The 17,912-nt window shown below is 39.8% G+C and overlaps 2 protein-coding genes across 7 annotated transcripts in view; one reads left to right on the top strand and one right to left on the bottom strand.

Annotated features, from left to right (window-relative positions):
• Positions 1–2,251, top strand: part of LOC138794480 (EF-hand calcium-binding domain-containing protein 6-like) — an 80,479-nt gene extending 78,228 nt beyond the window's left edge. For all 6 annotated transcript variants that reach the window (XM_069973133.1, XM_069973142.1, XM_069973125.1 and 3 more), the window contains one exon: positions 1,614–2,251. In XM_069973133.1, the coding sequence (XP_069829234.1) occupies positions 1,614–1,891 (278 nt within the window). In that variant the 3' untranslated portion in view covers positions 1,892–2,251. The remainder of the gene's footprint in view (positions 1–1,613) is intronic.
• Positions 2,252–8,769: 6,518 nt separating this feature from the next.
• The window catches only part of GAS2L3 (growth arrest specific 2 like 3), a 28,382-nt gene continuing 19,239 nt past the window's right edge, over positions 8,770–17,912 (bottom strand). Inside the window, exons 6-10 of the mRNA XM_069955478.1 lie at positions 17,150–17,291; positions 15,370–15,433; positions 13,745–13,880; positions 12,277–12,384; positions 8,770–10,508 (exon numbers count right to left, since the gene is read on the bottom strand). Coding sequence (XP_069811579.1) covers positions 9,231–10,508; positions 12,277–12,384; positions 13,745–13,880; positions 15,370–15,433; positions 17,150–17,291 — 1,728 coding nt within the window. The 3' untranslated portion in view covers positions 8,770–9,230. The remainder of the gene's footprint in view (positions 10,509–12,276; positions 12,385–13,744; positions 13,881–15,369; positions 15,434–17,149; positions 17,292–17,912) is intronic.

The following is a 17,912-nucleotide window of genomic DNA, read 5'->3' as shown; positions in this document are numbered from 1 at the left end:
TCTAGCCCACTTCTTTAATCAGATGAGCTAGCAGTATGCTGGTGGAAGTTCCCGACTGGGCAGCTAGAGCGTGAAATTTATCCTGTGTAGCATTCAACAGGTAGTTAAAGTCTCCCATGCAAATTACACAGGCCTAGGGGTAACTAGCTATGGCTTAAAGAGGATGTACCACCAGGTACATCCTCTTTAATCTGACACAGGCAGCAAGCCAGTGCCACGGTCCGTTTTCCGATCCGCGGCCCAGTTCCCGTGTACGGCGCCGTTCTATGGGACTTTGCTCTGTACATATTTTACGGGAGGAATTTCAACCTGAAATTCCTCTTCAATTCCTCACCTAATTCCTTGCCTTTTCCTCAGTGTGCACATACCCCAATACTTGTCCATTTAATAAACATGGAACTGACAATGTTGACAGACAGGATTCAGACAGACAACGTGGTGTCGGGTGTGGGAAAGGCACTCCCGCATCACGTTGAACGCACATTTTCTTAAACATAAGAACCTAGGCACTTATACGTTTCTGGTACTATCCTCACAGATTCAAAATAGTAGGTTCAGTCGTCAACAACACACAGTTGACCAGAATAATAAAAGGTAAAGATTAGTTCCTCTTTAAGGGAATACATGTTAGGAGTGTTCCCATAATCCACATAGGCGTAGATTCCCACATTTCCATTGTGTCAGGCTTGCATATCCACCTCAATAGACATTCGGTATAGTAATAAGCATGGTGTAATGAACTACACTGGGAATTGTTGTCCAGCTGATGTGTGGTTAGATAGCACGTCATCATTGGCAGTACCTTATTTCCCATATAGTGCACATTTTAGATGGCTATGGAATCCTGGGTGTACACACTACGGCCAGGATTCCATAGGGCTTAATGCGATCGACCGTTGTTTAATAAAAAATATACATTGTGTGAATTTGGCCTTAATATGCTAATAAATGTATACAAATATACACAAAAATGTGCCCCAAGAATGGTAACATAAAAAATAAAAAAAACTTAACTTTTTTAAAATCCTATTTTTTTGCATTAAAGGGAACCAATCACGCTAAAAACGGCCATAAAACTAAGGAAACGTGCTGGCACATCACCCAGCACGCTTCCCAAACATACCCCTGTACCCTGCGTACCATGTACATACAGGCGCAGTACAGCAGCGTCCTCTCCCACTGTACTGCGCATGCACAGCATAGTCGGCATAGACGTGCAATGCCGCCCCCCCCCCCAGGTGACGTCAGTATGCAGTTCTTTTCAACACGCCCAGAGGGGCGTGATTACAGCGCAGGAGCCCAGCCAGGACCGTGACTAGATGAACAAGCCATCCACCGTGATTACTTGAACAAGCCACCCGCCCACCATGACTACTTAGCGGGTAATTTACATACAGCGCGGGAGATAATTAAACTAACTTTGGGGTTTATGTGTACATGGTACACAGGGTACAGGGGTATGTTTGGGAAGCGTGCTGGGTGATGTACCAGCACAATTCCTTAGTTTTATGGCCATTTTTAGCGTGATTGGTTCCCTTTAAAGCAATTTTTAATGTACAACGTACCAAAGTGTACTTCTTAATTCAGAGTCTTTTATAATTCTGTGTCTGTAGGAAACAGAAGAGAGAGGCCTGTGGAAACTATCCAGACCAGAATCGCCAAAGACATTATCAAGTACTGGAAAGAAATAAAGTCAATTTTGAGAAGTAGAGACCCAAGAGGCACAGGCCAAGTCTCCTTTGCAGAAATTTGTTCCATCTTTCTGACGCTACAAATTAATGTTGGCCCAATTGAATTTGACATCTTGTGCCAGGCATGTGATCTCAATCTAGATGGAAACTTTCACTACATTCCTTTCCTACAGTTTTATACTAAGAAAAAAAACATTTAAGCAACAGTAGTATATTACTCACCCCCGTTCTATGACTAACTGTGACTCAGTACAGAGGATACATTGATTTCCTGTTACAATAGAGTAATAATAGGGAAACATTACATCACCCCCTATAATCTTCATTTGTTTTTTAATCATCTCTGTTTATGAACACAGTCTCTTTTTCTTCAAACAGTGTTTATTAAAGTGCAGTTTTCCCATTTCCAAACATCAGAGCAAACATTCATAGATCATGTATATTACATAAAGATGAACACATTCAAAACACAAAAATATTTAACACTCGTGGCTGCAGAGATACCAGACAATAGTGTTCAGAGATTAGATATGGCAATTTACAGAAATCAATAAAACATATACAACCTACAATTGACTGTTTCTTTTCTAAGGGCCCTATTACACCAACATTATCTGACAGGTTTTTTTTCAGCCAAAGCCAGGAATGGATTTGAAAAGAGGAGAAACCTCAGTCTTTCCTTTATCACCTGTTCTCTGTTTATAGTCTGTTCCTGGCTTTGGCTGAAAAAAAAATCTGTCAAATAATCTGTCAGACATCTGTTGGTGTGATAGGGTAAGAGTAAAGGCCACATTACATGGCCCGATGTTCCAGGGGAAGCGAGCGCCTACCTGTCAGTTTAGCACTTGCTTCCGCCTCGTTACGCGCCCATATTACTGAGTGGAGAGCGCCCCCCCCCCCCCGAACAATCCTTAGATTGTTCCAGCTGACCATTAAAGTCATCAGCAGCCTGCTGCCACCACGCCTATTACACGAAGTGACGCACAGCACAGTCACTACACACTTGTTCATATTTCAACATGTTCAAAGACCATGGTCAGCCAACATTGTGCATGTCAAGTAATCTTGGCCTTTCAACATGTGCTATTACACTAAACTATTATAAGCCTGAACGGTTATTAATTGGCCAAATATGGCCGATAATCGTTTAGTGTTCTAGGATACAGTATTCACTGGTTAAAGCAGGTGTGTCAAACTAGCAGCTCCCCAGCTGTTGCAAAACTACAATTCCTATAATGCCTGGGCAGCCAAAGCCAAATGTTTAGCTGTCCAAACATAATAGATATTGTAGTTTTGCAATAGTTAGAAGGCTGCAGTTTGATACCTGTGGGTTAAAGGGATAGCAGGGAAAAGAAAAAAAAAAGTACAAATTAGAAACATATAGGCAAGGTTTGTTTGTGGAAAATCAACACCATTTACTATAGAATCAACGTGGATGAAATTTTGAAAGTTTAATCCACATACTACAGAAAAACCCTGCCCAATGTTTGTTCAGAAACTGATCTGCAGTGCAGATATGTTACAGATCAGTGGCACATTGTCTCAGTCGCTTTCATGGGGTAGGGGGTCAGTCTGTAATGAATGTTTACAGCTTAAAAGCTGCAAATCTGCAGTCAAATCTGCATCTGTGTAGGTTTACCTTTGCAGTCTGCAGCATTTCCATCCTTTACAGACTCGCCCTACATTTTTGCATACTATGCTTGGAAGGCTTAAAATAAACCTACAGAATATATTGATATTTGTGATGCTATACACCTTTTCCAAAGCCAGAGAAAAAAAGTGCCCCTTTACACCTAGGCCATAGATAGGCAGTTACCAGCAGGAGAGATTGCTGGTGAAACAATAGGAAACGTACAATTGACAAAAAGATTACTTGTAGGCTGGGTTCACACTACTTATATTTCAATCAGTATTGTGGTCCTCATATTGCAACCAAAACACAGAAAGGCTCTGTTCACACAATGTTGAAATTGAGTGGATGGCCGCCATTTAATGGCAAATATTTGCTGTTATTTTAACACAACGGCTGTTATATTGAAATAATGGCAGTTATTTACTGTTATATGGCGGCCATCCACTCAATTTCAACATTGTGTGAACAGAGCCTTTCTGTGTTTTTAATCCACTCCTGGTTTTGGTTGCAATAGGAGGACCACAATACTGACTGAAATATACATAGTGTGAACCCAGCTCAGAACAAAGCTAGAAACATGTTCACATGTGCATTTTCTGCAGATTTTGCCTTATTGAAGTTAATAGGAAAAAATCTGCAACAAATCTGGCAAAATAGTAGGCAATTTTTATTTATTGCATTCCACCATCTCAGTACGTAAAGTATGTGATTGGCAGGTTCTAGGCACTTTCTAAATTACACATTCTTGCAGAGTGCTGTAGAATAGGAAAACCAGTGTCTGTCCTTAGGTATGTCCTTTAGACTCTTTAGGTATGCATGTTCTTATTTCGATAAAACCCACCACATAAACTAAACATATAGATATGGTTATATACAGTTTTTGTAAACCATAAAAGCAGTGATCTAGACATACAAAATGTTTTAGATTTGACCCTGGGTGCTTTTAAAATAATAAAAAAAAAAAACCTTACTTGTCACCTCAATCCCCTGCAGCTGCTTTTTTAATAGCATCTGGTCCCCGCTGCCTCAGGCATTTCATTCATGGAGATAATGCCTTCTCAGCCAATCGCTGGCTGAGGCGGGACACTGTATGGCCATTGATTGACTGAGCAAGCATTTCCTGCAGGAAAGAAATGTCCAAGGAAACTGAGAGCTGTGGAGGAGATAAGGGCATATTAGGAAGGTTATTTACTTTTAGGTCCCTTTCACACTATGATATTTGCACAGAAATTGAAACGGAGTCCGCGCCGCAGCCCCAGCTTGAACTCCCGCCTGTCCTATTGATTCAATAGGATGTGTTGCACGCACTCCACCATCCGCCCAAAGAGTTGACATGTCAATTCTCTGAGCGGATGATGAATGCGCAAATTCTGTAGTATGAATTGATCCTTATCTTGAAAGCTTTTTAAATGTTTTAGGTGCCTGGATTACCCCTTAAGATATTTATATGTGGGTCAAGTTACAGTCATCAGATGTACAATGTAAACATTAAACTATTTAAAGCTACAACTAATAGCTCCAGTAAAAACAGAAACCTTAAAGTAAATGTGTAATAAAAAAAATGATCTATTCTTTAATATATGTTAAAAAGTATCTTTTTTTTTTTTTTTTTTTTTCTCTCATTATACCATCTATATTTTATCCTCAAACCCTGCAGTTAATATTCTGGCCAGTAGGCCAGAACCTAAGCTGAGACTTCCTGTCCTACACAGATCATTTTCTAGCATTTGCCCTGATTTTCAACACAGAAGTACAGTCACTAGTGTATAGATAACAGAGATACACACAATAGCTGTTACTCTGCACTCCCCTTGTAGAATGACCTCTATTAAAGGTCACTGAGCATGCCCCTTAAGCCTTCATTTGAATAGGGTAGCTCCTGTCTATTGTTGCCTATTGTCCATGGGGCTTGCTGTACAGCTTATCCCTAAATACTGTTAAAAAGCTCAGGCAAAATAACAGTCCCTGCAGATAAAAAATAAATAATAAACATGTAGAAGAAAAGGGACTTATTTCAGTTACCTGGTCCTGATCAGTAGAAAAAAAGTCTAGGAGATAAATTCCCTCCGGAAAAGTTTTCTTTCCAGAACAAATAGCCAATAAACTCTGCCAGTGCACAAAGACATTAGCTAGTCAGCAGATTCTAACAGAACACTACATTACATTGTTTCCTGCAAATCCTAGTGTCTGTAGCTAGTTTTCTACCTCCTGTAGAAAAAAAGATTTGTTGGACAGAATTTATAGGAATTGAAAATTCAAGCAGATAAGTCAAGAACTTTTCAAACTTTTTTGCACTGCAAAAAGTTAAAGCAGAAATTTTCTGGTCAGGACAGAAAGAAAATGCAGTTTGTACTCGTTCTGCATACAGTGTATATGTCAGCTTTACACTCAGATTTAGATGGGCCGGAGTTCGGGGAATTCTGTATAGAGGTTAGTGAAAATTGCAGCAAATTAATCAATGTGGCGCTTTTGGCACTAATATTTGGTTTATCTTATTAGGCGAGCTATGTACATTTCTGTTCTTTACACCTGTTCTTGGCTGGCATATTTTTGCTCTAAAAACAAAATGCCAACATCTGGATTATTCTCATTTTTTAAAGATACCTGTTAAGGTTATGTTAAAAAAAAACTGTGTGCCAAAATGTGTACTTTTTATCTGGCAGAAAACTGCTGAAAAGCAAATAATAGATGCCCCTCTAGGCTTTTATTGCTGAAACTCCCAAGCACAGATCTAACTGATGCATGCATAAAAAAGCTGATTATGCAGGTGTATTGTACCTGTGTGTGAACTCAGGCTTATCAGTTTCCCTCCAGTAATAAGAAACCTATATATCTAAGCCAATTATTCCAGTAATAAATAACCATCTCACAGCAAAACATCCTAACAAATTACTTCTGGCATTTCAGAGCCACAGGACATGTGAGCCTTACAATAAAATACCACATTAGCATCTGTTCCTGACTATTTATAGTGACACAGGATGGAAAAGCAATAGCTGAGCCCCATATGGAAGTAGCATTTTGTTAGCCATCATAGTGTTTAGTAACACTAATTCATGCACTAAAAGGGTTGGTAAAAACCCTTGTGAATTATCCTGCCTAAGGGGTGGTGTCATGTACACCAGAGGGTACTATGGATAGTCTAGTTTTTCACATAGGCTTAAATGTAAACTCAACAGCCATACATGAGGTAAATTAAAATAAATACATTGATTATATTTCTTTTTTTTTCAATGTAGTCACTGCCATATTAATGAGTGCTGTGTTAAGAGCAGCCTAATGTGGCAGCTGAGACCAGACTATTAAAGGGTCATTTAGTAGAGATGACCATAAATGAGGACCATAAATACCCCAAGGAAACAAACAAATGTGGGGCAATGACCATAATACACAGATTACATAGTATAGTAGGCACTAAGAAATTCATGAACTTACTCCATAGTAGCATTAGTCTACAAGTCCATAAATTGCATACAATAGACCCCAAAACCTACATGGTAACATGAATAAAATCAAGCACATCTAAACATAAGACTGAGCTGAGGACACCCAACTATGGAACTTGGCTTGTGCAACATTTCAAGGATGAAAAAGAAGAGACGTCTTGATAGACTAATGCCGGCATGGAGGGAGTTCATTAATCCTGCCTACAAGTTTTTTTATCTGCATGTTATTTGTTACACTTACGAGGAAGCATTGATAGACCAACTTGCTGAGGGTGTCCATAATTTTTTTTATTTACTATGGCTGCCATGTTTTGCACATGAATATTAAATTGGCTTCCTTTAACTAATGTTCTCTAACTAAGCTTTGTCAGTCATATATAGTGGAAGACCTGCCAAGAATGGTTTTGTTCTTCCTCCCGATGGGTGGTATGGACATGCATATCTGCCCTCCTGCAGCATCAGGAAATTAGGGAAGGGGAACAGATCTAAGGACCACATCACCCTCTCATCTAACAGAGAGGGATAAAAAAAAAAGGGGGTAGGTATATAAAAGATGCAAAGTCCTTCCCTAGACTTAAAATAAGTCCATACTTTCACATGCCTAAAACATCTCTCAGGACGTTCAGTTATTAAACAAACAGTATTTTGTCTCATATCTGTGGTTTGTGTATTTTCTATGGAGTAAAGCAAGGGGATCATTCTCCAAGTGTGGAAGCTTTATTTATTGCCAGGGGTTTTGTTATGCAGTTTAATAGGTGGAATGATGAATGCACACACCACTAGTTCTACAAGTTAGATAAAAATTTGGGCCAGCTATAAATATTCCACTCACATATTATAGAGTTATTTCTGCTGAAACTAAAGTCTCAGTTTCCACTCTAAAATGACCCTTCAAAAGCCCTGAGCTTTCTCTATAACATTTATGGAGGGACATTTTCAATGAGCTTATCTAAAATCCCACCTGGTCTGCTATGCAGACCTTGATAAATTTCCCTTTAAGTCTCTTATATTGGTTTTCTTTTTTCTAATACCGCAGCACAGGCTATTGTTAAAGAATAATATGAAGGCTCTTGTGTATGCCTGTTTTACCAGGCATTGATTGTCTGCCATCTTATTAAAACTATTTATAACTATTTCTTTCCTGATATGGTTTCCTTGTGCTGCCTACATTTCCCATGATGCCTCTGGCTTTGCAGAGAGTGGGGATGGGGTCTCACCACTGCACTTGCTCTCATGTACATCTAAGTGCAGTAAGTGACAGATCATACATCACTATGGAGTATGGGAGAGCAGTATCAGGCTCTAACACAGGACACACTAGAGAATCTACTCTCGGCACATTGCAGAGACAAAGGGTAATCTCTTCAAAGTAATAGTCCTGCTAGGAATACCCAACCACTGTAATGGGAAGCTGGATTACCTGTGATTGAGGTAACAGAGCAAAGCAGCAAGAAAATAAATTTTAAGGCTGGGTTCACACTACGTATATTTCAGTCAGTATTGTGGTCCTCATATTGCAACCAAAACCAGGAGTGGATTAAAAACACAGAAAGGCTCTGTTCACACAATGGTGAAATTGAGTGGATGGCCACCATATAACAGTAAATAACTGCCATTATTTCAATATAACAGCCGTTGTTATAAAAGAACAGCAAATATTTGCCATTAAATGGCGGCCATCCACTCAATTTTAACATTGTGTAAACAGAGCCTGTGTTTTAATCCACTCCTGGTTTTGGTTGCAATATGAGGACCACAATACTGACTGAAATATACGTAGTGTGAACCCAGCCTAACAATGCAGAGTGCTATACTTTTCATCAAATAAATCTGTGGCAAAATCCCACCATTTGCTGAAAGTTAGCATCAATAACAATTTACAGCAATGCAACTACACAACTATTGCTAGCAAAAAACTAAAGCCTATGTACAGATCATACGCTCACCCACAGAGCAATAAAACGAAACATTTGACCTGTAATAAAGGAAAACTCGGGCGTCATGGTTTACAGTTTATTAAACCCTGCAAAGCCCCAGTCATCGTAAATGCACTTGCAAGTGTTTTGTGTATTTCCATCTGGGATTTACCAGTCTATAGATTACTTTAAAAGCCTAATGGCAAGGCACATAAATATTACTGTCTCCACGAGTAAGGCAGCATTTGGTATAGGAGGATTTAAAAACAATATGGTTTCCCGCCAGCAGGAATATCCATAGCGGGCACAGCTGGCATGTACATATTTGCCTGGCTTAAAGTAGCATATGATACCGCTACACATCTTGTACGTGTCTTTCCTGCATAGTGTTATTATCGGTAGAGCTTCACGAGTACTTGGCTTTATCTATGGCTTTAAAAAGAAAACAGCATATCAAATTGTCCCTAATATAAAATCACATGGATTTACTGGAACATCATGTTCTCACACCCAATATGGAGACTGAAAAGAAAGGCATTTTGTTTCACTTCTTTTTTGACACGGTAGGGTGGTCTTTCTTGTTCTTAACCAATGTATCTTTCACGGGATCAGGAGCAGCCCGGCGAGTCAGCTTTACCCTTGAACCGAGCTGATCAGATGCAGCTGGTGCTTTATCCTTCTTCACGGTGCTGCTGACAGGCTGTATTTTTGTCTTTGGTAATGGCTGTGTTTTGGGTGCCGATTGTGGAAGTTTAACTACAGAAAGAGGTGTGCGTCCAGACGCTGTAGTCTTATCCAAGGCAGTATTATTAGGACCATTTCTGGCAGATTGAACTGGTTTAGTAGTGTTCCTGCTGACCACTTTTGACTGGACAGCAACTGCAGTTGGCGGTTTAGAGAAAGGTTGAGAATGGTGCGGAAAGAGAGTCGTTTTATTAGGCACACGAGAGGATACCACAAATGGCTTTCTCTCCAGGAGATTGGTTTTTGGCATGTCTGCTTTTTTACTTACTTTTACATCCCTGGAGGATGGTGTGGCTGGGACAGACTTCTGAATGGTAGTGCTCTTACAATTCTGCTTTATAAGCTCAGTCCTCTTAGAGAAATCAGATTTAGTTGATGATGTCATAACTGACTTAGTACTTGTTGTTTTCACCGGTTCTGGCTTTGCCTGGTGGTCAGACACACCTTTAGACTTGGTGATATGATGGGCTGTAGACGTGGGAGAACTTCTAGGAGTTTGTGTCCTCTGGTTCATACTCCCACACTGCATTATGCTTTTACCATTCTGAGCTTCTTTAGTAGAATGCAAACCATTGGTTTTCCCAACATTACTTGGTGAACCAAGATTTTTCTGTGGACCTTTAGTTTCAGGCTTAGCAGCAGAAGTATGTGGTGGAGAATTGGATTTTTTCGGTACCTTCTTCTGGGGCTCAGGAAGTAATGGAGACCCCTTTCTTGGCATGACCTGGATTTTGGGACGTACTGATGTGACTGGTGTATTCTTAGTTCCCTTGTGAGTAGTTGATATTGGAGATTTTTTACTTTTATGATTAACACTAGAAGGAGTTCCTTGTGTGGGTAGAGTAGATGTTTTTTGTGAAGCTCCAAGTGCAGATAAGGGATTCATTACTGGAGGCTGTACAGATTTACTTGATGGTGTTGACACACTGTCACCTTGTACTCCTTTCTGGAACTGTAAAATCTTTTGTTCCAAGGTTGTAAACTGCAATACTCTGCAAGGGTCAAATTTTAGCAGAAAACCTTGGAGCGTGTCCCATCCTCCACCTACTCTCACCATTACATGCTTCCCATGCAGCATCTGGAAAAAAAAAATACAATATATTGATTATTTTTACATGGATCTTCATAAAACCGCTGCTACTACACATAATAGTCTTAAAGTGACGGCATATCAACTCTGTCCCCTTCATTCTTAAGCAGCCAGACCCCAAACGATCACAATGTCTGACATGTCAGAAATTGTCAAAGTTCTGACACACCAGGAGGGAGCTGCAGGGGTCAGACCTCAACCAATCATTCAGAGAAGTCATATCCTAACAAGTCATCACATAAGTTGGGAATAACCTAATACAGTAAAGGTTGTGCTTGGCAGCAGTATAATGTGTATTATATTTATATGCACCCCTTAGGTACAAGTGAAAGAAATACAGTGTTTGACTGACAATTCTGTCCTATAATTTGTACACATTCCCTTTTCTATTTATATAGTGCAATGTATAAATTTGTTTCTTTGGAAAAGTGGACAAAGAAGCCAAAGTGATAGGAGTCAGAACGCATCTTTGTCTCTCCTAGTGCCTGTAGCTGGACAGAATGAGGCCACAGCGACGTGTTCTATGTGCAGCTTTTTTCTAATGGGAATTTTTCTATCACAAGGAACAATCACAAGGGAACAAACAGTCTTTGACTATGTTTAATGAAACGCATAGCATTTTAATTCTGTGTTAGCGTATGAGTTTCAGGAGGTTTGGTACGGGTGTAAAGGTCACTTTAATTTGCCGATAGCTTTTTCAGGGAAATGTATTTTTGCTTTCACCTGAAAACCAGTGCGTAAAATAAAAATTACATTTTTGTGAAACGCTGTCCAATTTATGGGCAAAATACAGGAAAATGTGCACAATTTTTAAGCAATTTACAATTACTCAAAAATACGTGACAATGGAACGCCAAAATCCACAAAAACAACATTGATAAATTGCTCTCTTTGTGTTTCAGTCGCTCACAAGCAAAATCTTTGCCCGGGATCAGCAAGTGGGAACATTTTTAGAATTCAAAACACAAAAAAAAAAAACATCCCAACCTACCAGTTGTCACAGATAAGTTTGTTTTAATAGATCAGTGTAGGTAAAAGCAGTCAGCCCAGAGCCTCTTAGTAGGGAACCCATGCTGCCAGGCAAAAGATTGCTAAGCTTTGTTCACAGCTGACTGCCCAGCCCATGTGAAGCATAACCCTTTATGACAACTGATGAAAAAAAAATGGCCAATTTACTTTTGTAAGATCAGCATTATCACAAAACCTTCAGCATTACTTCCTTTTTTATAAAACCTTCAGAACTCCATTTCCTTTAACTACTGCATAGTAAGACTGGGTTACTGACACAGATGCTTCCTCCAGGAAACTGCTGTCAGGTGTTCCAGCAATTCATGGAAAGAAAACAAAAGATGGATGTGGTAAAATACAAGTATTCTATTACTTCACGCTGTCTTTTCTTGAGTGAAAGCAATAAATTACCAGCTGATATCTCTGGAATATCTTCTCATAAATAAACCAGCACCCATTTATAAGTAGTACAATACTGCGCCTTGTGGCCGCACAATAATTATTTACTCCAAATGGATGTTAGCATGTGGGAAATTCTATATACTTTCCAACCTTTTAATGGGCATCTTATAATTAATGCAAAGCAATGGCTCTGTCACCAGTTCAAGACAGATATATTAAAAAGGTTGAGTAATGGCTGTGAAAAAGAAAGACTTTTAGAGAACACGTTTTAGCAGCAGCACTATACAGTATTTACATTTATGAACACAAAGAACTCAAAATCATTTTGTAAGTCCCTTACACTTACCCTTATGAACAGAATTTTATCCCCTAACCGATAGCGGCCCTCTGATAAGTATTCAATGGAGAATCTGTGAGAGCAGTTGCAAGGAGGATCTTGCGCAATGTGGGTTACCTGCAAAGTAAATGCAATTAAGCCTAACACAAAGACATAAAAATAATAATAATGCTAAAATAATAATGCTTATTAGTTCTGCCATTTTGACCACTACTGGACAGATAAGTCATGAGCTGCAAGAAGTCAAAAGGTTCCCACCAGTCTAAGATTACTTTTTCCCACATTATCATCTTCTAATCCAAAGAGCCTTTTTAGATTTGTTTTTAATGTCTCAAGCAGTACGACCATACATTGTCATGCAAAGGCAGCAAACTCTTAGACAGCAATTCCAACGTGGAAACCTGTATGTTACATTACAAGAAGTGGGGCGGGGTGAAGCATGTGCCCTGTGCTGAAGAGAGGAAAGAAAGACTGTTTACCTGCATTCGCAAGTGTCCACAAAGCCTGCAAAGCCTGTGCATCAGTAACCCCTTCTCCTCCCATGTCATCTAGAATACTGTACCATGCAAAGCTTCAGCCTAGCATAGTGCAAGCCTGTTCAGTGCAAGTAGCAAAAGCACTGTGTTATAGCATAGCGGTATGATGTGCTGCACTGTGACTGGCTAGTGAAGTAAGGGAGGAAGCAACTACGTACTATTGACAAACAGTTCAGCTATGGTCCCAGCTAGGGATGGTACAAACAGAGTTCGGTTCGGGCAGACAGCGGGAGGACCGCCTGGAAAACTAGGATACAGCCATAGCCATAGGCTGTATTCCAGTTTTCCAGGCGTTTCTCCCGCTGTATCCGCTCGCCCCACGGAATCCGATGCAGAGCGTTCGGGTTCATACGAACCCAAACCTCGTCAGGTTCGGACCATCCCTAGTCCCAGCCTCTGAAATGCCTCTCAGGGGCTCGATAACAGGGAGAGCACTAAAATCAGTTTGCCACCATTTTTAAGGGTTAAGTTAATAAAACCATGCATCACTTTTCAATAAAGCATTTCTAAAGTGACTGTATCAGCAATACATATCCTGAGTATTAACATGTTTCTGTTATGTCACTAATTACATAAAAGTTACATTCAACTACAAACATCACATTAATTCGAATGAAAACAGGGAATATTACTTCCTCTTGTTTTTTTTTTTCCTTAAGATAAACTTTACTTACAATATGTAAACCTGAAAGACATTTGTACAAGCCTGGAGGGTGGCACAATATAGAAGCATTGAAGTTTTTTTTCAAGATCAGACAGTTCTGTGAGGGTCATATTGAGCTTAATAATTTAAACAGAGTTGGGGCACCCAGTGACAAGGAGACTATTGAACTCTGGTAACAGTTGTAATGTTTTCTTGCCACACCTTTACCCAAGTGATGTAATTCATTACTAGCTCTACAGCTAACCAAGATAGAATACACAGTATGAGAGCATCTTACAGCCTCATGTAGCTCATGGTGACAGCAGGATTTCTCAATAGTGGTGGGAGCTAGAGGTCCAGATTCCATTAACAGTGTTTCTTCAAGTTCAATCTCTTTTTCCAGCTTTACAAGGACAGGTGGTTCCACTCCATATCTTTTGCATTTTAAAAAGACAGTAAAAAAGCATTATAAACAAAACTAATTACTCTAGGGTTCATAAGGATTAAAAAAACAAAAAAAAACGACACCATACACTTGCCTCCTTCAGTCCCCCTCTGGGATGAGCTCTTTACTGGAAAGATGACCCACTTAGAGAATCACTAAGTGAGGCAAAATGTGACTGGCCGAGCTGTCATTGCAACAGTTCCACAATGACACAGTTTATTCCCAGCATGGACATTATATGAGAGGCTGCAGTCTGATTATTATATATGCGTTGTGGAGCATTTGTTTATTTTCAGGCTGTCCTCCCTAACAGTCTATAAAGTTTTTTGGGTATCTGAATAACACCTTAAGAAAAAGGTTAAAGAGTCACTGTCGTATTTTTTTTTTTTTGCAGAAATCAATAGTCCAGGCGGTTTTAAGAAACTTTGTAATTGGGTTTATTAGCCAAATCTGCCATTATCTGCATGTAAAAAGCCTTTTCCCAGGTCCCCCCCTCCTTCCTCTTTTTCATCCACTCTGAAAAATCTGAAAATTGTGACTTGTTGCAGGAGACGTACCCTGTCTGTTCTAGGGAGAGGGGAGGGGGGAGGAGGAAGGAGGGAGTTAGCCGGCAGCAGAAAGCAGATAACAGAGGATTACAGGCACAGAGCTGGGTGACAGCTGTAATCCGAGCTCAGACAGGTCACTGGTGACTGTCACAGGAGATATCCCGTGAGGGATTTGTAGATTAACTCTTTGTTGTCCTGTTTTGGTCTTTTCTTTAGCTCTCTCCATAGGAGAACAATGAAGACAGGGGGGAGAGCTTCAAACTGCTTTTTCATGATAAAAATGCATTTTTCGGATAATAAACCCAATTACAAAGTTTCTTAAAATCGCCTGGACTATTGATTTCTGCAAAAAAAAATTCACGACAGTGACACTTTAAAAAGAAAACAATGAGCAGGTTCGTCCTAGACCTGCTAATATCCTCCTGTAGCCGCCTAGCTCCTGATTCTGGCGCTGGTGTTATTTATTTTTTTCTAGGTGGTGGTGTTTTAGAGTAATCTGTTTCCAAATTAATATGCAAATTAGTACCTATGGTGCACTAGAAGCGTTCTTCGACTTTTCACACTGTTCCATCCATCTAATCTGATAATTAGCTATGCATAAGCAGACATGGCTTGTTTTCATGCATGTGCCGTTCAAACTGCATTCTCCAGACAGCACAAGAATAGGCCTTGCCTGCTTGTGCATAACTGAATATTCACAAGTGGACGTGCACATAGGAGTAGGTGCGCGGAACAGTGCACAAAATGGTGCACTGAGGAGCTGAGGAACGCTAATTTGCATATTTAGAGAAAAATTACTCCAAAATGGCACCACCTAGAAAAATAAGACCACAAAGACAATCAACAGGTTACTATGCCTTTAAGGTGATGGGTAGTTTGTGCTGGTGGCATTCGGTATAGATTAGGAAAAAAAATTAAAATATCACATACCTGGATACAATCCGGCCCACATCAAGGAGGCAGAGGCACACTTGTCGGGGGTCTTTATGGAGAACTAGAAGACATTTTTTCCATCCAATAAGTAAAAGTGGAACATTATACAGTACTTATGTCAAACTTATTGACAGATGGAAAAAGAAAACAAAACAAAACAAAAAAAATTCAAGTTTATGAGGCAGTTACTATTAAGCCATTTTTCATACACATGCTCTCCTGCAGCAACCAATCAGAGTCCAGCTTTCTTATCTTAACAAGCATTTTGATTGTCTGCCATAGAAGAGCTGGACAGTTTTATTGTTTGACAGTTTTTATTAATTCCCCCCAATGACTTCAGAAGAATATGACGTTATGAAAGGGACCAGTGAGGCATAGGAATTTAATTGCAATATAAGATACATTTCCTCCCATAATGAGCTCTGAAATCCTGTCTAACAAATGCTACACAGCAGCTGCTTGTCAGAGGCTCAGGCTGATCCTTTGAGGCAGATCTTACAACATGATGTGGAGCTTGCAAGCCAGAGTATACAAAGCTTTAGTAAAGGATCAATTATCACATACATATTAACAATCACAAGGTCTGCTATTTTAAGGAGGATGCTTATTATGGCCTCTCTCAATGGAATCTTTTGTTAGAAGTTATTTTTGGTGCCTCATCATAAGAATTAAAGACAAAGTCATCATTAATGATCAAAACTGGGTCAATAAACAAAATGTTCACACAACTATTTAAAGAAACATTTAAAAAACAGAGACCATCTGCCGCATGCTAGATAAGATGCCCTGGTTCCAGGCTAAAAAAACATATGTAAGGGACTGGGTTCCAGTTCCAAATGGAACCATGTAACAAGAAAGCTTACTCTGACCCTTACAAAGATATACTGTATCACTACATTAAGCAACACAGAAATCTGAACATATTTAGATGGATACACCTATGTTAACTTTTTACTTCCAAAATGATCCATACAGTTGTTTAATCATGCCCTATGCCAATGTTTCTCAACAAGTAGCTCAGAGGCCATATGTAGCCTTCTGCTTCCTGTGCATGTGGCATTCCACTGGGGGTGGCTGTTCTATATATACTATTGTGTCCAAGTGACACCAGGGATGTTATAGTATTAAAATAGTACTTCAGCACTTTTTAAAACTTAAAAAAAAAAAGAACGCTGCCCTTCTATACAACATAATAAACATGCTATTCTTACCTCACCACATTCCCATAGGGTCTTCCTATTGCCTCTTTGGGTTATGTTTTATATAAGGACAGCATTACATGAAAAGTTTTAAAGTGTCACACTACTCCATTAATGAAGCTGGGACACTGGATCAAAACTATACCAATGTCAGTTAACACTAACAGTAATATTTTAAGTGGACTTGGCCCTGAATCCTGTCTTTAATGTGTTTGAATAGGAGGGCTCACGCGCCTCTCCGCTTAAAGGATTGACATGTCAAAGAGATTCCGTAGTCTGAACGGGGCCTAAGCCTGCCCTGTTTGACAAAGCCATAACTGCAATTATGCAATTGTTTCCAAGTACTATAGACATAGTTTGTGTTGTTCTCTTTTTGCCTAGTCCAGTTCTTTTTCCTTTGTCCAGCCCATGTCATTTTACCTCTGGCTCATCCCTCTAGGATTTCTCAAGTAATATTCATATTTCGCCGCTATGGCTTCATTTGTTTTTGTTTCTGCCTTATCCACTTTTTGGTTGTATGATATTTGGAGTTGTAACTAATACAGTACGAAGAAAAGAACATAACTCAAACAACTTACCCAGACCTTCAGATTCAAAAAGATAGGTATCATCCACCCCAATACCCTTACACCAACGAAGGAAGTTGGCTGTGTTGTCTCGAGCAAAGAAGGAGCCTGATGGTGCATCCTTTCTGCATGGAACCCTCCTCATAGGCATGCCCTGGAAAGTAACACATTTTTTTTACTAATTCGACTATGGTATCAGCAAGGAAGGCAGTGGCAAGCTTTAGCATAGGGACAGAAAAATTTTTTCTCTAGAGTTTTTCTTCACTAAGTGATCCTCCAACCAACCAACCAAGGACCTTGCAATACTAGTCACAGCAATGTTTGGACTGAGGAGGGTGGTGGAAGCATCTCAGGACCTTTGCAGCAACCCATCCATCCTTCTGTACACAGAGCTTTTAAGATAAATCCTGAAAGGGCAGTAAGGTTTTCTTTTCAGCATTTGCAAATTGTCAGTTTTAGGGAGTTCGTCCCAAAGACTGGTGCTGTTTATCAAAGGGGAATCTAGAGTTAAAATCCTTAGCAATCTGTAATCTCTTCAGAAGCCCTCCACTCCTCCAGAATCAGTATCTGAAACTAATCTGGATTTCTTGGCAGAAGTTCAGAAATAGATGCCCTGTGCAGAGTAGCTGTAACACATGCTTAAACCCTGGTATAAGGGTACCTGCCACAATGTTTCCTCGCCCCATCGGCATACAGTCACTTCTGCTGCCGTAAGTTTAGGCAACTATGAATATGACCAAGCTACTCTCTTGCAGAAACAGCACCACCCCTGCCC

This window comes from Dendropsophus ebraccatus, chromosome 1 (assembly GCF_027789765.1).
Source record: "Dendropsophus ebraccatus isolate aDenEbr1 chromosome 1, aDenEbr1.pat, whole genome shotgun sequence".
Classification (NCBI taxonomy): domain Eukaryota; kingdom Metazoa; phylum Chordata; class Amphibia; order Anura; family Hylidae; genus Dendropsophus; species Dendropsophus ebraccatus.
Note: the sequence above shows the minus strand (reverse complement) of the source record. Positions and strands in the feature narration are given on the sequence as shown.